Source organism: Cnephaeus nilssonii (genome assembly GCF_951640355.1).
Source record: "Cnephaeus nilssonii genome assembly, chromosome: 7".
Lineage (NCBI taxonomy): Eukaryota > Metazoa > Chordata > Mammalia > Chiroptera > Vespertilionidae > Cnephaeus > Cnephaeus nilssonii.
The window spans coordinates 100,284,775-100,304,987 of record NC_137078.1 but is presented as its reverse complement, the minus strand read 5'-3'; the positions used below and the strand labels follow the sequence as shown (position 1 = coordinate 100,304,987).

At 42.4% G+C, this 20,213-nt stretch overlaps 1 protein-coding gene across 9 annotated transcripts in view; it reads left to right on the top strand.

Annotated features, from left to right (window-relative positions):
* CAMTA1 (calmodulin binding transcription activator 1) overlaps positions 1-20,213 on the top strand; it is a 675,317-nt gene that overhangs the window by 23,195 nt on the left and 631,909 nt on the right. For all 9 annotated transcript variants that reach the window (XR_013813787.1, XR_013813788.1, XM_079777254.1 and 6 more), the window contains exons 2-3: positions 5,241-5,310; positions 10,007-10,125. Coding sequence is in view for 7 of the 9 variants with exons in the window: in XM_079777254.1 (XP_079633380.1) it covers positions 5,241-5,310; positions 10,007-10,125 (189 nt within the window). In the remaining 2 variants the exon portion in view is untranslated. The remainder of the gene's footprint in view (positions 1-5,240; positions 5,311-10,006; positions 10,126-20,213) is intronic.

The following is a 20,213-nucleotide window of genomic DNA, read 5'->3' as shown; positions in this document are numbered from 1 at the left end:
ACATGAAAAAGTTTTTTCAATGCATCACTTCTAATTGATACAAGTGGTTTATTGCATTCAGTGTAGCCTCTCTCCGTCTTTGATTTAATAAGCTCTGTGGGTCCTCAGTTAGCTTTAAAGGGACTCTGTGGAGACTTAAACATTCTCAGTCCTTATTTCAAAGAACTGTAAATACAGTTTTCATCATGCTACTTCTCTGTTTACAAGCCTGTAATCACTCCTTATTACATAGCATTTTGTTCATTTATTGCAACATCCAAAGACTATATACATCAGGAATGTGGCTACATGTGACGTCCTGGACGGAAACAAAAATGAAGAAGACAGTTCATGTCTCCGCGGACGTTGTGCTTGGTGCACAGGTGGCTACTGGATTCTGTACTGCTGCCATGTGCCCCCACGTCAGCCTTTAATAAGTCATGCGTTATTTCTTCATTCCATTTTAAAAATTCTCATCCAAGGATATGTTTTTTTATAAGTTGATTTTTTAGAGAGAGAGGAAGGGGGAAGGAGAGAGAGAGAAACATTGCTCGGTGGCCTCCTGTATGCACCCTGACTGGGAATCGAACCCACCAACTAGGCATGTGCCCTGACTGGGAACTGAACCTGCAACCTTTTTGGTGCACAGGAAGACACTCTAACCCACTGAGCCACCCGCTGGGGCTCCTCATTCCAATTGATAGTGCACTTTTTGAAGGCAGGGGATCTACTTGACAGAGCGGCTGTCTTTCCCCTCTTGGCCACTTCTTAGAGACACTGGACATTATCACAATCAACCATCCATCTAGTTTCTTTTAATGATCTTGCTTGGATATTCTGGCATAGTTTTGTATTACAGTTGGTGTTAACTGATAGAAGTAATTTCATGGAATTATGCGGTTGCGGAATGCTAGGACTGAAAGGGTCTTTTTTATATTTATATATTTTATATTTTTTTACAAGAGGAATTTTATTTAGAAAGTTACAGGGGTGCCATGGCCAGTGTGCTCAGTGGTCAGAGCGTCGAGTTCAATTCCAGGTCATGGCCCTAAACTTGAGTTGCAGGTTCGAGCCCTGGCCCTGGTCTGGGGCAACCAATTGATGTGTGTCTCTCTCACATCGATTTTCTCTCTCTCTCTCTCTCCCCTCCCTCCCTCCCTCCCTCCCTTCTACTCTCTCTGAAAATAAATGGAAAAAATATCCTTGGTGAGGATTAACTCAAAATAAGTAAATAAAAGAAAATTACAGGGACACAAGAAGGGCCTGGAAGGGTCCTTTTTAGATCGAATGCCTGATTTTTAGATCATCTAGTAGTAGCTGATACTCGGGGCGTAGCACGGGCTTCACCTGGCAGCGTTAGAGGCACAGCGCAGGCTCCACTCAGACCTGTGAACCGGAACCCGCCTCTTAGCTAGGTCTCAGGTGACTTGCATGCACATTGAAGGTGGACACACTGCTCAGGTCAACTCCCATTTCACTCTGGAGAAAACCAGGACAGTTAGGGTTGCCCGGAGTCACATGACTATTTATTTCAGTGGCTCCCGAGCTTGGATACACCTTGGTTTACTTGGGAACCTTAAAAAATCCTGATGCCTGGGTCCCACGCCCACACATTCTGACTTAACGGGTCAGGATTGCAGCCTGGGCCTCACAGTGTGAACAGTCTCCTGGAGTGAGTGCTGTGCAGCCCAGCCGAGGGCCGCGCGGCGGGCTAGTGAGAGAACCCAGGTTTCTGGATGCTCCACGCCGGGTTGTACAGCCAGAAACATGCGTCCCCGACCTGGTGTTTCCCCGGCACGCCGCCCATGTTCTTTCCTTCACAGCGCTATCACCTTACACTCCCCACCCCCCACTGGGCATGTACCCCACAACATTAGGACCTTTGTCTTTTTATTGCTGGGTCCCACCTCTTAGGATGGTGTCTGGCACGAGTTAGGTACTCTGATGTTTGAAGAACAAATGGAAAGAGGCTACGCAGGTGGCACCAGCAGGGCCTAACCCGGTCAGCGGGCGGAGGCTCCTGAAGGATCAGGGATCTGAGTTGGGATTCAGAGGCAGCCAGAGAGGGCAGCGGGAGGACTTGAACCCAGACCTTCCTGCCATTGAGCTTGTGCTTCCCCCTCCCTGCTGTTCTGTGGGCAGAGAGGTCAGCTGTTTGCCTGGACTTCTCAGCTGGGGTGGTGGAACTGGGGTGCTGGGCTCCAGTTCTCCAGACCCTCGTATCGGGGCCACTTCCGCTCAGTGTCGTCAGCAGATGTCAAGGGGTCCAGGGAGAGGACCTCCCTCGGAGTCTGGCCCCGGTTAACACGAGGCAGTCCCTTCTGGTGTGGGTTTCCTGTGTTTTAGGCTTGTCTTGAGAACCTGGTTATTTTGAGGCTAGAACGGCATTTGTATCACTCACTTGTGGGAGTGAGTTTCTGTCCTGGTTAAACTAAACTATTACAGACACTTTATTATGCCAGTGCTTAGAGAGATCATGGTTGGTTGTTCGTGATATTTCTGTTACATGTTATTTTTGGTGTTTAATTCTTCGGATTTGTTACTTGGTCTATTTTGCCACTGGTTTATCTATCATCAAACTTTGAAGTAAGGTATCAATGTCCTTTTTGGGAAGCCATTTATTAGTGTGTTCCACTACACATTAGTGATTTGTAAAACTTCTGATGTTAAGGCCATTGTTAAAATGTCTTGATAAGTGGTAAGCTCATGCTGTCTTTTTTTGGTAATAGGAAGCCAGAAAATGTTAAGCCTTGAATGTAAGACATTCGTTTTAACATGATGAAATTTCGTTTCAATTCTGAAGCCACATTAAGATGAGATGTTGCAGTAATGCGGTGAGAAGGCTGTTGCTGGCGGCTCTTGCACGTGTTCCGTGAAGTAGGGTACTGCTGACTTGATGTGAACCACTTCTCCTAATGTGCTCTCATTCCACGCTCACAGTCCCGGGAAGGGACGTGTGAATTTCCCACAGGGACTTGGATTCTGAGGTTTGCCCGTAGTTCCTAGGGAGCGTCCTCGGGCCCAGATGCTAGCTTAGTAACAGGTGGTTACTAAAGATGCTGCCACAGGTTGCCAGTCAGCAGTTAACCACTATCGATTAAATCGAATAGAAGGCTGGTAAAAGTCCTGCAACAAGAACTTTCTGGAAACAGAAAGTAAGTAGGAAGCGGATCCTTATCCTGGTAGCTAAGAGTCACATTGTGGAGAAGGACTTACTTATGGTGAAGCACTTGACCATGAATATAAGGAGGAAAATTAAAAATTTGTGCAAGTTAACGTTAGTCAGATTTCAATTCTTTTTGGCACAAAATTTTAGTTCTTAGAAAACGTTAACATTGTTGGAGATTACTCTTATTGACCTTAGTAACATTTTATGTTGGTGTGGTACTTTTGAATTGAAAGCACTATTGTATGCTTTATCCCATTCAATTCTCCCAACAACCCTGTGATCTAAGAGAGAGGGCTGTCCTTGCTACCTTAAAAAAAATACACACACACACACACACATACACATATATATATGTATATTAGAGGCCCGATGCATGAATTCATGCACCAGTGGGGTCCCTTGGCCTGGCCTGTGGAATCGGTCCTTAACCGGCTCTCCCAACATCCCCTGAGGAGTCCTGGATTGTGAGAGGGTGCAGGCCAGGCCGAGGGACCCCTCTGGTGCACAATCAGGCCAGGGAGGGACATGGGGAGTTGGCCAGCTGGGGAGGAACTGTGGGAGGACTCCAGGGCATGTCCCGCCCCTCTTGCTCAGTCTCGCCCTATCAGCCAGACCCTAGCAGCAAGATAGCCTACCAGTCAGAGCATCTGCCCCCTGATGGTCAGTGCATGTCATAGCGAACAGTTGAGCTGCCTTAGCATATCATTAGCATATTGCACTTTGATTGGTTGAATGGCCTACTGGATGACCAGACACTTAGCATATTAGGCTTTTATTATATAGGATTTTTATTGATTTCAGAGAAGAAGGGAGAGGGAGAGAGAGAGAGAAACATCAATGATGAGAGCTAATCATTGATCAGCTGCCTCCTACATGCCCCCTACTGGGGATCAAGCCTGCAACCCAGGCATGTGCCCTGACCGGGAATCAAACAGTAACCTCCTGGTTCATAGGTCGCTCAACCACTGAGCCATGTCTTGCTACCTTTTTTGATGAGGTAATACAGAGGTAATTACATTCCAAATGACAGCTAGTAAGTGAGAGAACTGAGCTATTTATATTGTAGAGAAAAATGTTGAAGTGGTTGTTGAAAGTCTAAATAGTCCTTGGTTTTCTAGGTATGTAAATATGTTGTTTTAATGCAGGATGAATAATCTAAACATTTAATACTGCAAGCAAAAGAAAAGTATATTAGGACTGAAAATAATTGGTTGGCAAGACTCACAGAGATGGTTTTCCTTTTTTAAAGTTACCATTGTGCCGGTTCTTGTATGAACACTAAAATTTTACCTACATGAAGCAGCCTGGGAGCAGAGACCTGTTCTCCAACTTCCTGACCTGCGGCACCTGCCATTCTGTTAGCTGGCACTCAGTAGATTCTCTTGAATGAGTTGGGTGTTGGGTTTACTCTTGGGAAATGGTTAACATTGTCATTGAATATGGACTGAACTGCAAAATGAATATGGCATTGGTTCTTCTTAGTAAAGATTTACTGTGTACATCACTTAATGCTTCCTTTAAAATTTTTTTTACAAGTAATGCATATTCCCTGCATATGTCTTTTTTCACACACATAGATTCTAAATTTCGTAACATTCAAGTCTACAGAATAATTGTAGGTGTGGTGCAAAGAACTCATTTCCCCTTGAACTGTGTGAGAATAAGTTGCCAATATGTTTCACCCCTTCCCCCCCTCAAATGCTTTTGTATTTCCTGCAAACCAGAGCATTTTCTCCATCACCATAACATAGTGATCACCCAGGAAACTAACATCGAGACATTTCTACCATCCCACCCTCAGATGCTGTGCCCGTTATGCCGGTTGGCCCGGTGGTAACCTCTGGGCCGCACTCGGTCGTCTCCTCTGTCTCTAAGACACAGCAGTCCTCTCAGTCTGTGGCTTTCATGGCCTTGACACTCTTCATCGAAGAGTACAGGCCAGTCATTCTGTAGACTGTCCCTCCTTTGGGGTTTGTCTGATGTTTCCTCATGATTAGGTCCACGTTGTGCATCTTGGGCAGGAAGATCACAGAAGAGCCAGTGTGTATCTTTTGCAAAGATTAGTTTTACATTTTATTTTCTGTTTCCTTAGAGCGTTTCCCAAAGTGTATTCTGCGGAACTAGCACCTACTGTGTTCTCAACACCGTGCCACCTCTAGAAGGTAGGATTTGAAAAGCTTTTGACTTACAGGAAGGGGTGGGCTTGGCAGCTCGAGTATTTCTGGCATTGTAGTGTGATCAGGACTTAGAAGACCTGAGGTTCTGCCTTTAACTTGTTGTGTGATCTTAGATGAGTTACTTAATCCTTCTGGGGGTAGCAAATAATACTCCCCTTGTAACCTTTATGTGAGGATTAAAAAAGGCAAAGGGTTTAACCACATGGGAAATTCAGAGCACTCTGCAGTGTTACATATTGAAACAATGATTCTGTAACTCTGGTGTCAAATTCCGGGAAAAGCCACAGGTCATGTTTGAATCCCATCTGAGCCACTTACTAGTTGTGGATCTTGGGCAAATTAATCTGAACCTCTGGCTCTTCATCTGTGAAATGGGGTGATTATGCCCTGATGGGTTCTTGGGAGGATTAAATGAGAGCATGCCATGTAAACTCCTCCTGGATGCCTGATATGGAGTCCCACAAATGTTTACTCCCTCAGAAATAGCAGAAAGTAAACTTACCTGGTCACGTGTAGCTCCATGGACATTGAATGGGATGAAGCAGGAGAAGATGCTCCCAAACTCAAATTGACGTAGTCGATTACAAAGCTCCAAACCCCACTTTAGCTGCCCCTGCACACATATTTTAGATGGAAATGTAAATGCAGATAAATAGAAGTTTATTGAGCCTGGGTTATGAGTTGACCTAAACCTGGGGCAGAGATTTAATAATAAGATCAACAGAAAAAAAGCATAAATCTGGGCCACCTAAGAATAGGAAGGGTCAGGTTTGATGATCACACTCTGTAAGAAGAGGAAAGGGGTTGTTAAAGAGCAAAACTAGTTATGTTTTTCTATTAAAAAACTTATTTTTTAAACCTTTAAATATCTTTTGGATAATTACAACGGAGTTTAATTCATTTTGGAGAATCTCTTTGGAAAAGAATAAAGAGAAATCCTACCAATGCTGGCACATAGTTGGTGCTTAATTAATATGTATTTTGGATGAATAATGATTTGAAAGTCTGACATTAGTAATGGCAGTATTTGCTGCTGTGAGCACTGTGCTGACTTGAATAGAACAATATGTGGCTATGTTTCCCTGAATCAGTTCCTATCCTGCTAATTAAATCTAAGCACATAATAATTAGAGCTAAACAGAAAATTGTAGCGCTTCCTTTGAATTTTACCACTCCAAGTTGATCAGATATGTTCCTGATAAGATCTAGCAGTTTGATATACTGTTATATCGACTTATTTTGAGCAGTTTGGTCTAGAGGTTGAGAGATTAACTGTAATCAACTTGATTGAATAACAGAACCAAAGTTATTTAATTTTTATTAATTATGAACAAAAATAAAATGGATGCATCATTTCCAGGTTAGAGTTGATATAGTTATAATTTCCCTTGCAGAAGTCAACAGGGTGTTCCAAGGAAAAGGTCACATGTATTTCTTTGGATTTAAATAAAGGATTTGGCAATGTGAATCTCAATTCTTAGCAATAAAACATGAAAACAAGAACTTTACTTCTTGCCTTATTAAGTGACTGCATATTTTTGTATATTTTAGAAAGTTTTAGTTAAATTATACTGTGTCTCTGAAGTTATTATTCAGAAAATATTTGAAGGTTGACTGGAAAAGATGGTTCATTCTCTAGAATTATAGTTGTCAGCCAAGCAAATCATCTGTCAATTTCAGGAGCTTCACTAGTTATTTTTATTGTGAAGGAGGTTAGAAAATAATTTTTGAAGTCATATATCAGACCTGAGTATTATGCTAGATAATGATAATGAAGTGTTTCACTGGATTTGGTTGGCACTTCCATTTCGCGGTGTCAGTTGAACTATTTACATTAAATCCTGAGATGCATTTGGAACCAGTGTATACTTCAGGTTACTCTCAGGTGCTGTTACAATCCTGGTGCCGAGACAGGATTTAAAAACTGGCACATGTATTTATCTAATTATTATGTCAGTATAGTTATTCCAAAAAGATGAAAAAGCAGTTCTTTTCCAGTGGGAAAGCAAAGTTACTTTTTATGACACTTTTAACTGGAAAACAGAAATTTGAAAATAAGAGTCTTAACATTTTGCCTATATGAGTTCCTATTTTTCCCCAGTACTAAAATTGCCATCTTCATAATGCATAGTGGGAAAATTTACCCGTTGTTATGTTTCTTAAAAACATCCAATTTATATTCAGCATGAACCTAAAATTCTGGAATAGCACAGTTTAAAACTGATTAAGGGGAACTCATTGGCCTGTCATACTTCTGTTCCTTTGAAGCCCTGGCTGTACAGCCCCATAGCGCGCTATATTTAGAAACTTGATTGAGACAGTGCTTACACAGCCATCCTCCTTTTCCTCTCTAAAAGCCCTCGGCCGACTCACCTCTGCCTGATTCCGTGTCAGAGGGAAGACGAGGCTTTTCTATAGCAGTTACTGGTGCTGCTGAGAAGAGTGCGCTCTCGCTCTCCCCCCCCTCCCCCCAAGTGTGCAGACATACCCGTACATAGATGCGCTTTCATATGTCACAGGGACGGCTGGTTCCTCAAAGAGGCTGAAAGGACAGACACTTGACCTCAGGTTGTGATCACAAACATAGAAATAGAAGCTGAGGCTTAATATTCTGTTAGTATTGTTCAGAGTACTTCTTAAGTAGTTTTCTCAGCGTATGATACGCCCAGACATACATACAATTCAGGGTCTGCCCTTTATTTAGCACCTAGCATAGCACTGTTTTCCTAAAGGCACCCTGTAAATGTGAATGTTTGAATTAAGTATAGATTTTAGGATTCCTCCTCTACTTCCAGAATTGTATACAACATGGGAAATTTTATAAAGTAAGAATAAAACCACTTTAGGGGCGGAGAGAAGGGACGGGAGGTAAAGGCTCCTGGGATTTGGTTTTCTGCTCTCTAAAGTCTGAGGGCCCTCGGTCCCCTCGGGGCATGAGGTGCAGGGAGCACACGTCAGCACGTGAAATTACAGGGTTTTGTAGGGTGCAATTAATACAGAACTTTCTAGGAACATTCTCTTAGTTTAACATTCTTGGTTATATAGCAAGATTTAAAAAAGTTTAATTTAATTTCACCCTTAAATTAAAAATTTGGATTCTTAAAAGCAGTCAGTTTTGAAGTTTTTATACTGCTTATAGAAATGGAAGATGGGCATTATAATTCAATCGGTTATGTAGTTCATGGACCAAAAAAGATTTAGTATGCTAAAACTCTCCTAAGTTCCTTTCTACAAAATATTTCCATATGATGTAGTAAATTTTTTTAGACTTTATTTCTATGCCCAATATTTTCCTGTTAAGATATTTTCCTTGAGGAGAAATGTGTAAATTAGATGAAAAATGCTTGGAGAGGATTTTATTGTGGCTGTAGAAAATACTTTTATTCTGCTATGGTTTTCACATGTTCAAAAAATAGACCTATGCTAAGTAAGCAACATTATAGTAAATGACTAGAAAGATATGTTGTTGTATTTCACTTTTGACATTATTGACTAATACCAGTGTGCCTATAAAGGCTGTTTAATTGCCAGATATGTGAAGTCATTGAATTACAGCCGTTCTGTAGGGGCTTACGGAGGAGAGTTAGAGGTAGTCTGATTCTCCTTGATTTAGGAAAACTGAAGATATTAAGTAACTTACCCAAGGTCACACAATTAGAAAGTAGCAGAACTGGGACTGAAGCCTGGACTCTTACTTGGAGTTCAATGTTTTTATTATATCTTGCTAATATCAGAATACGTTATTTCAACCGTGCTTTCTGGAGCAAATTCAGTGTTTAGTATTTAATGCATTGCTCCTTTGTACCTGGTTATGCTCTGCATCCTTTGGATATTGGGGCTTCTATTTAACATAAAAACAAAACAAAAGTGGAATGGGTACTTTGAAACTTGGAACTAAATGTGCCAAAACTGGAAAGAAATTTTGAGCTAGGCAAAGGGGACTTTGTTACAGGAATGAAATAGGAAATGATGTGCAAATAAATAAATTAATGAAATGATACATAAAGGAAATGATCTCTTCTAGAAAGTATCAGGGAGGCCAATTATCAGGTAGTGAGACATACCATCTAGTCTGAAAGGAATAGATTTTTCTTTCACTTAATTTAGAAGAGTTATATTTTGATGAAATACATTAATGATATAGATATATATGTAAATTGAGTTAATTAAAATGGTATATTTCTACATTTAGGCCAGAAAGGCCAGCTTCTATATTACCTAGCTAACTGCAGCCTTGAATTCCTTATAAGATGTGTAACTTGCTTTTGAAAGGATAAATCTCATTTATATTCTAGAGGATGAAGTGGTATTAGTTTATGAATAAAATAGTCCTCTTTTATTAGAGTTCTTCTTTCCTAAAAAAATGTAAACCTTTTCAAGTGGTTAATAGAGGATCTCGGGGTTGTGCTGTGAGGTTAAATCCTTGTGCAATTTTGGTGGACTTCATGGGAACCTGGGCAAGAACCTTTGAAAGTAACGCCTGGTCACGGGCAGCTGCTGGGGTCCCTGCCCACTGCTCGCCAGGGAGCAGGAGCTCTGCTCAGAGGGCAGGTGAGGCTTTCGCTCGGAGCAGGGGCTCCTGGTCTCTGACGAACCCGAGCTGCTGCTTCTCACCTTGCCAGTGTACTTCAAGGGAGAGTTTCTCGTATTTTCTCTGAATTTATTGTCTTCTTCTTTATAGATGATCATGGGAACAGCAATAGTAGTCATGTAAAAATCTTTTTACCGAAAAAGCTGCTTGAATGTCTGCCGAAATGTTCAAGTTTACCCAAAGAGAGGCACCGTTGGAACACTAATGAGGTAGATAATTTTCTCTTTCTAGGGGTATAATTTCTTGAAGGGCAAACTTCTTAGGTCATTTTGCATATTATTACTTTATATTAGCTTTACCTGGAAATATTGAACTAGGAAATTGTAAACAAGAAGATTATTTAATTTGGATTTGACAGAAACCAACATGTTTCTTGAACAATCTTTGCTCTGCTTGGCTTGCTTTGAACAATATAAACTGTGCACGCTGACTGACTAACTGAGGGAGCCTGGCTTCCTGTATCTGTGTTTTCCTGCATTTTGGCGTCTTGCATTTGGTGGTTAACTGCCTGCATCTCCACTGAACACCAGCGCGTCTGTTGTCACGAGTTAGCGAAGAGACAGCTCAGTGCCCATAGACCGTGCGGTGTCTTGACGATGTGACGTTTCTGTAGAGTTGGGGCACGTAGGCTTCCTGCTGGCAAAACAGCTCTTAGTCCTGCGATGAAGACAGTTTGCACGGAGGCTAGCTGGTTTACCGGAACGATAGGAATCTTTATTAAGAATGAAGACTGTTTAGTAGACTGGATACAGGGTGGGGCAAAAGTAGGTTTATAGTGATTTGTATGGAAATAATACAATAAATAAAACATAATACAAGAATAAACTCTGTTTCTCGGACTCACAACTGTAAGCCTGCTTTTGCCCCACCTTGTATTTGGCATCAAGTTAGAAAGAAATTTGATGAATTAGAATGAATTAAAGTTTATCTTCTTGGGTGATGTTTCTTTCTTTCTTTCTTTCTTTTTTTTTTTTAGTAAATCTTTATCTGGGAGTCTTAGAACACTTTAACACTGGGTTTGATTGCTTTCTCTTCGTTCTTAGTTTGGAATCTGAATATTTGAATTTAGGGTGATAGCCGCTTAGTGTGGTGATAAGAATTGAGTATGTGTCCATAACTTGGGGAGTTCTATTCCTTAAATTCAAGTGGCTGGGTTACTGGTTTCCCAGAGTTGGTTATAATCAACTAGAGGCCCGGAGCACAGATTCGTGCATATTGAAAGTAAATTAATTAGGAGGTGGCCAGAGGGGTGGAACTGGGCAAGACGGGCAGGATGTGCCCTGGGGCCAACCTCCCTCGGTCCCTCCCTGGTCAGCCACACCTGGGGTGGCGCTGGGGCTCGAAGGGCGTCTGCCGAGTGAGCGGGCCTGGCCTGCAGGGATCAGGCTGAAACTGGCCATCTGACATCCCCTCAGGGGTCCCTGAGTGTGAGAGGGCACTCTGCAAAGTTGCTGTCACTTGGCAGCACCTGTGTTGAGCGCCTGCCCCCTGGTGGCCAGTGCGCGTCATAGCTACTGGCCAGTTCGTCAGTCACTTAGGCTTTTATATATATAGATGTGTGCTACCCTGTTAGGGTGTTATATTTAACTAAGACAAGAAGAAAACAGTGTGTCTGTTCACCATTATTTTTTGAAGATTATTTTGCTCCAGCTCCTCAATTTAGAATGCTTTCGTTTTGAGTTGTGAGAGGTTATATGGATGAAAGTTTCTTTACTTTTCCCAGTTTACAGAGTTAAATACTCTATAGAACCCCATAGCTTTGTTACTGTATCTCAGCTGACTTTAAATTTCTTTTAAGGTATGTATATTTTGATTATTTACATAAATTATATTTCTCCTTCAGACAGAATACTTTTGCTTTGACTAACATTAGCTAGTTTAGAGGCCTATTGTTTCATGTGGTCATTTATTAGCTGTTTCAAACATTTAAGACAGATAAAGTAGATATGTTGTAAATTAGTCTTTACCATAGGTTATTACTCTACCAGCAAAATAGTATAATTTGGGAGCCATTCAGTAGGTTACAACTAGGTTATGAACTATTTAAAATTCAGTATATGTCTTTGTAAAATTCAGTCTGTTTCTGCAACATGGATTTGACTCCATACTGTTATATATTAGCTCCAGTTTATTTGTAAATGTATCAAAACATATAATAGGTATGTACTTTTTAATTTTATATGACGTTGGCAATTTATTTTAATTATGATTTGCAATTATATTTGAAACCAGCTATTGCTTAATTAAAATCAGTGGCCTTAAGAATCTTATAAAGCTAGAGGTAACAGTGTTAGAAATTTAGTTGGTAGTTTATTTAGATAATTGATTGCAGGTTTTTTGGAATGTTGGAGCACAGCTCTTCAACTGAGTTCACATTTTTACTTAGAGTTAAAATACCCTAGATGTTTTACTTTTACCTTTTAGATACAGTATAAAATACCCAATAAAGGACATTTATAGAGATAAGATTAAAAGGACAGTAAGTTCCGTGTTTGGTCCCAGCACTCAGTCCACACAGCTCCCTGGAAACCGCTGCTTTAGGTCCCATGTTGCTCACGTCCAAGTTCACAGACAGGCGGGGGAGCACTTGCCTGGTCCCATGCTCTCTCCGCGATTTGCCCGCTCCGCACTCAGAAGCTGGGCGTGGAGGCGGGGCTGGGAGGCTGGCCTGCACTCCTGTGGAGAGGACGTTGGCCTTTTTCTTGTTCCTTTTTGGCTTCAGGAAAAATAGGGGAATTTAGAGTGACAGCAGAAGGCTCGGATTAGTTGTTAATTCTGTGGCAATGGACCTGTCATTAAAAACACTTAAAAATTTATTTTATTTAAAAATTGTTTTCAGTTACAGTTGATATTCAGTATCACATTAGTTTCAGGTATACAACATAGTGATTAGACATGTATATTCCTTATGAAGTGATCCTCCCAATGAGTCTAGTGCTCACTCGGCACCATGCATCGTTATTATAATGTTGTTGACTATATTCCCCATGCTGTACTTTATATCCCCGGGACTATTTGTAACTGCCAGTTTGTACTTCTTAATCCCTTCCCTTTTATATCCAGCCCCCCACCCCCTCCCATTCATTTTTTTTAACTGGCTCGGATAATTGGAGGAGTAGATTGTTAGTATTCCCATCAAAGCACTTACTTCTTCGTCCTAGCTGGGTGTCGTCGTTTTCCCACGTCCTTCAGCCTGCCACTGGAACCTGGGGACACGCACATCGTGCACTTGTCTCACTGGGCTCGGTGGTCCTGTGAAGGCAGGGTCCCTTTCGTCAGGGAGTCCCTTGAATTGCTCCTCCAGTAAAGTGTGGCCATTCTACCCTTCCCAAGCGCCGTGTCCTTCGAGCTGGAGCAGATGGCTGTGCTTTGGTGGAGCGCCGCTTGAAGCGGTCTGCTTGTCCTCAGGAGCTGTGCTTACACACATGCGTTTCCTTAGATCTCATCGGCCCAGGCGCTGTGGCTGCAGAGGCGCGTGTTTCCATCTCACCCTCTGCGCAGCGTGTTCGCCGCGTGGACTGGCGGCCTGAGTTGCCAGGACGAGATGTCAGCTGTCCTCTTCTCCTCCCCATGTTCTCCCCACCTCTCTGCGCGGCGTGCACAGTTGAATTCCTGGGAGTAGTCTGTAGAAATTTGGAGAAATTCCTTTATTCAGGTCCGACCTGTGTTGTAATAGTCATGCTTATTTGAGAAAGCCTAACTTTTATACTGCGTGTGTATATTAGTTGAGGGGGAGAGAGATTGTGCCCATTCAAATGCTGCCATTTGTGGAGACCTGTTCTTTGCTAGTGGCTGAGGACTGGATATAATTATTCCTAAGCCTTGTAACAGTATGACAAGATGCGTAACCTTGCCTTTGATGATGAGGGACTGTTGGTGAAAAGTAGTTAAATTGGTCAAGATAGCTCACTTGATAGGGCTTGCCTTGGTCTGACCTTCATTTCTTTGAGTTCTCAGGAACATTCGTTCTATTGGGTGTTGACTTGGCTTTTGATCAAAGAAGCATAACTCTGAACATCAGTGTACTCAGCAAAGCCCTTCTGGGATTTAGTTTTGGGTTAAAAAGAATTAATAGCGGGTTCGTATTGTGGGTTCGTTTGCCGATATTTGGTGGAGCTGAAAGTCACTGGGAAGGAAGACTGTTAGAGGGTAAGAGAGATCTTAGGGCCCAGTTAAGCTGCTCTTCACCTTTCCACCTCATTGGGATAGGGAAAACCTCCTTCCTTTCTTGAGTGCTATTTGCGACTGCGAATCAAATGTTGTGTCTAAAAACGAATCAGTTCTAGATTACGCTTTCCCCACCACACACCCCCTCCCCCCGGGTTCCGAAGACGATGAAGGAAATGAGGCTGATGACGGCAGTCATGGCCGCGAGCATTTATAGGACATCTGCTGTATGCCAGGCACTAGGGGCGCCTGGGCGCGAGTAATCGCACGTACCCCCTGATGAACCCTATGCAGTAGGTCCTGTGATTATCCTCACATAAGAGAAGAGGAAATTAGCTGGTGGACGTGGGAGTCTAAGCCCGTACTCGCTCCATGTCTGTCCCAGAGAGTAACTTCCCATCGACTTCCCGAGACCTGGCAGCTGTTAGTGACCGTGATCCTTGGTTTTATAGAACTGTTTGGCTTCTTTATTTATGTGCATTTGAAGTACGTATTATACATAAACTTAATGTATTTTTGCATGAAGGTTTTTTTTAAAGTAGCACACTCATTTCTTGTGGAAATCGTTTTTATTCTTAATGAATATTAATATAGGGGCTCTGGATAATGAAGAATATGTATTACCAGTAGGAATTTTGTGCCTCTAGGTAGCTGGAGGGTTAGGCTTGATGTTTATATCCAGGGCAGGAGAGAGAGAAAGTATTAAACACAGAGCGCATTTGTCAAAGAGCCAACTCTTACTTCATGACCCATTTGGTATTCACATCTTTATTGGGTGAACTATTACCAGGTTTTTTTCGTTTTAAGTTAATATTTTTAAGGCCCAGGGCCAGAAATAATTATGCTAATGCAACTTTCTGATTGCACAAATGACTACTTCATAATTACACATATTAGTACTCCATGAATGTGGTTGGGACTGAAATCTCTTTTGTTTAGTCATTAATTAGCTGTTTGACTGGAAATGGCACTCCTGGCCCCACAGTCGCCAGGTCGCTTCTTCCGCAGGCAGCTAAGCAATGGCGCCCGAAGCCCTTTCCTAATGAACATGTGCTCCCGAACCCCCCTCATCTCTGGGTTTTACTGGTAATGCCCTTTCTTTTGCTTGTTTTCCCTCTAATACAAAGTTTCTCCAGAGTAAGCAAACAAAATAGAATTCTAGTTTGTACTGATCTTAAAGTTTCATCAAAGGTTTTTATTTGGTGGTCACTTCGGAAATCTTAAATGGTCATTGGGTATTTTCAGTGGTGAAGATGTTTATGTAGAGAGCAGCACAGATAGAGACTGATGCCCTTGAGGGCACACCACACAAGCCCAAGGAGAACCCCCTTTTATGGGGAGAAATTTATCCTTTTCAGTGGTGAATACTCCCCTCCCCATCTTTTTTATTCAGGTAAGAAAAGTGAACTGTAAGACCATGAGAATTATTAAGTTATGTTTCATTTAAGTGATTTTAACAACAAGAAGCCACTTTACTTAAAAAGTCCTGGGGGGAGGACAGGAGGAGTGGACTGGAAGAGGTTAATGGGGGAAAAGAGGACCCGTGCAATACTTTCAACAATAAAGATTTAAAAAATAAATTCCTTTAACCACTATTGTGTGTGTGTGTAGGCATATATTCTTGTATTTTTAATTTTTTCTTGGTATAACTTATAAAATCAGTTATAAACTCAGATTTTATAAACTCAGATTTAGGGATGTAATTTTTTTAATGATTAGTTTTGCTAGTGTACTTATATGTTATCTTTTGGAAAAAGTTTTTTTTGGGATCATTTAGAACTTTTCAAACTTCCAAAATGTGAGCTAAACTGACAAGCACGTAATACGTGCTCTGATTAGAAAGGCGAGTGAGCTGCTTTGCCTGATGACTCGGAAAGCAGTTAACCCTGATGTAGAGCTTCGTTTGTTTTAGTGTTCGGCAGTGCCAGCCATTGGAATGGCCCCAGGTTATCCTCGGAGTCCAGGCAGTGCTTTTCAGGTGAAACTGCAAGTAGGAAAATGCAGATATGAACACGGAGAGCCAAGTTTTCAGAGTGACTATTGATTTTTGAATACAGTATATGGTACCAAACTTCAAGTTAAACATCATTTTGTAGCAATTGGGTTAACTACAGTTCCTCTGTTTAACTTGGTATGAAGTGAGGTGATGGATCCCCAAATCCACGTGAGCGCGTGCCTGCTTATCAGCCTGTGTCAGTCCAGCAGGGTAGTGGCCCAGGGAGACTGGATGTATTCACACGCATCGGTGAGGCTGCCAGCTGAGGAGGGGTCAGTACTGAGGAACGGTAAGGAAGCAAATCTTAATGCAGAGAGTAGAGTCATGTTCATGAAATTGGAACATGATGCTTCCTGTAAAGGAAGCAGGTTCCTGTGGACACGCCTTCATTTTAACCTAACTCTTTCTATTATAACACTAGAGGCCCGGTGCACGAAACTCAAGCAAGGGGCTTGGCCCTCGCAGCTCTGGCTTCATCCAGAAGGTCGTTTGGCTGTCCGGTCTGATTTACATATTACACTTTTATTATTATAGATTACTTCAAAAATGAAGCACTTAGAAGACTACTTGGCTCATAGTCAGTGTTCAGTAATACAGGGTGTCCCAAAAAAATGTATGCACGCATTAACAGCTGATAGCTCAGTTTTGAAAATGAAACGTATTTAAATAAGTACTGTCTTTATAATTATTCAAAGTGTGTGTGTGTACATTTTTTGGGGACACCTATATTTGTTGAATGGATTAAATCCATAAAAACACAAAAACTTAATATAAATTCTTGGACTTCTGTAATCATAAAGCTCAGTAGATATGTACACTGCATGACATCACAAACCTCATAAACTTTATATGAACAATATGAATTAAATCAGCGCATGATGATTTGCCAAGACTAAATTGTGTCTTGCAACATGAATATCATGCCGCCTGTTCTCAGGCAGGTTCTTTTGAATTTGGTACGTGCGCTGTCATGTGCCCTGCAGTTATCTGACACCCCCCCCCCCCAACCCTGCCGAACGATCCAAAAACCGTTTGTGCTCAGCAAGCATTTCTGTAAGTCTGCCGTTAGGCCTTGGCACAAATATATCACCTAGTCTTAAGTTCACTTCTGGTTCTTGTCATTAGTCCAAGAACAACTTCAGTGACCCTCCTGGGTACCTAGGCGATTGTAATCACAAATCAAACGTGAGCAATGACTTCGTGCGTTGGGACATATTTGTCATAGGTTGTACTTTTTCAGATTACAAATTAAATTAAGATGTGAAATGCAGACTTGCTTGGTGAACCCAAGCGTCACTGATGTCTCGGAGAAGATACGGAGCTGGCAGAAACGGGGCAGAGGTGGCTCTGCGCCGGTCACTGAGTGCTCGGTGGGGCACCTGCCTCGCCTTTTCAGTCTCTGGAGGTTGTGCTAAGAGACCTTTCAGGATCTGCCTTCAGCCCAGTTCTGCAGGAGCGGCTTTCGGAGTTGTTTGGGAGTGCAGGTGGCTTTGGTCTAGCTCGGGAGTTCATTTTTATTTTTAAAGTGTACAATCCAGTGGTCTTGAGTATATACACAAAATTGTGCGACCATCACCACCGTCTAATTCCACAACATTCCCATCACCCAGCCCCTAAGCGTTTCTGGCCCTCTGACTTGGTGGCGTTGGCGCCCTCAGGGGCAGTCAGCCTCTTTTCAGGGGCTCCAGGTTCTTTGGTATCTTCTCCAGGTTTCTATACGTGTCTAGCACTGGAGTTGAATATATTTGGTTATGTTTTTATTGATTTTTTTGAAAGAGAGAGAGAGAAACATCGATGTGAGAGAGAAACATCAGTTGGCTGCCTCCCATATATGCCCAGCCAGGGATCGAATTTGCATTCTAGTTATATTCCCTGACCGGGAATCAAACCTGCAACCTTTTGGTGTTTGGGACGACACTCCAACCAACTGAGCCACATTGGCCAGGGATAGCCCTGGAGTTGAAATTTGAACAGTGTCTTTTTGCCTAGGTCTTTTTTTATTTTTATTATTTTTAAATATATGTTTTTATTCATTTCAGAGAGGAAGGGAGAGGGAGAGAGAGAGAGAGATGGAAACATGAATGATGAGAGAGAATCATTGATCAGCTGCCTCCTGCACGTCCCCCACTGGGGATCGAGCCCACAACCCAGGCACGTGCCCTTGACCGGAATCGAACCCGGGACCCTTCAGTCTGCAGGCTAATGCTCTTATCTACTGAGCCAAACCGGCCAGGGCTTTTTGCCTAGGTCTTAATACACAGTGCTGTTTCCTGAGATTGTTTATTAAAAATGTTAAAGTGCAAATGAGGATCCAGTTTGGGCCCAACTTTTCTAAGTTGGATGAAGAGGGCTTGAGGAGAGAGTTCAGTTGCCTTAAGACTGTATTCTGTGCACACTCTGTTGACGGGCTGCGTGGGGTAAAGTGTCCCACTCTCTTCAGTGACGGTGGTACTGATGTTCGCTAAGGAGAAGCGGAGTCCTGAGGGTCAGCCGAGACGGACGGGAAGATTCGTGGGAAGGCTGGCATTCTTTAGCTTAGTGGTTTCAAGCTGAGCTGGCATCTAAATCACCTGGATGGCTTGTTAAAACACAGATCACTGCCTCCCCCCCCCCCCCCCCCCCCGAGTTTCTGCTCCTGTAGGTCTGGGGCGAGGCCTGTGAATGTGCATTTCCACCACATTCCAGTGAAACCATGTCGGCGAAGAATCGCAGCCCCTAGAAGGAAGTTCTAACTACCTCACTTGACTATAATCTCAGCTCTACTCCCACTGTACGTACAGTCAGAGTTTGGTGTACTTGGCTGCCTAGAGTACAGCTGAGCTTCCTGGAGTCTTTTCTCATGGCTCATGTACTAGAAGCCAGGGGATGCAGCGTTATTTTTGGTATCTAAAGGATTTGTTAATGTCTTGCTATGTGGGAAGCCCTTTTAAAGGATGGTGGCAGTGGTGGTGGGGGTATGTGGAAGCATAGTGCAGTTTTTGTGATTTTTTTTCCCCCGAAGAGTTAACATCTTTAAGTATAGCCTCCACCTGCCTTCTTTCCACCAGCATTTGGCCCAAATAGCTGCAAACAGCAGACCCTAAAGCTACATGTCATATCTACCTACTTACCTACCTACCTGTCTCCCCACCGCCCAGTCCTTTTCATACTACCTACCTAAAGGCCTGGGTGGCGGCCCTTCATCAGACCTGTCTTCTGCAAATATTTCCTCCCAGTCTGTGGCTTGTCCTACTCTTGGTGCTGTCGTTCATAGGGCAGACATTTTTAATTTTAATCGAGTCCAGCTAATCAATGATTTCTTTTCACGGATCCTGCCTTGGTGGTGTAACACTATACCCAAGGTCATCCAGGCTTTCTCTGATGTTATCTTCTAGGAGTTTCACGTTTTGTGTCCTACATTTAGGTCTGTGGTCCATTTGGAGTTAATGGTGGTAAAGGGCATAAAGTCTGTGACTGCATTTATTATTTTCCATGTGGCTGTCCAGTGTCCCAGCACCCTTTGCTGAAGAGACTCTCTGCTCCATGCGTTCCGTGTGCTGCTTTGTCAGAGACCCGCTGACTGTATCTGTGTGGGTGTATCTCTGGGCTCTGTCTGTTCCACTCTCTGTCTGCTCCTTCACCACAACCACCCTGTCTGGGTGACTGTAGCTTGTTAGTGGGTCTTGAAGTCACGTAGTGTCAGCCCTCTGACTTGGTTATTCAATATTGAGTTGGCTGTTTTGGGTCTTTTGCCTCTTCGTGTAAGCTTAGGATCACTTTGTTGATTGATATCCACAAAATAACTTGCTGGGATTTTCAGTGGGATAGTGTTGACTCTATAGGTCAAGTTGAGAAGAAGGGGCATCTTGGTAATATTGAGTCTTCCTATTTAGGAACATGGAATACTTCTCCATTTATTTAGTGCTTGATTTTATTCATCAGAGTTTTGTAGTTTTCCTCTTGTAGTTTGTGTATATATTTTGTTAGATTTATATCTATTTCATTTTGGGGGGGTTGCTAATGTAAATAGTATTATGTTTTAAAATTCAAATTCCACTTGTTCATTACTGGTATAGAGGAAAGCAATAGACTTTGGTATGTTAACCACGTGTGATTGCTTATTAGTTCCAGGAGTTTGTCAGAAGGCCCAGCCAT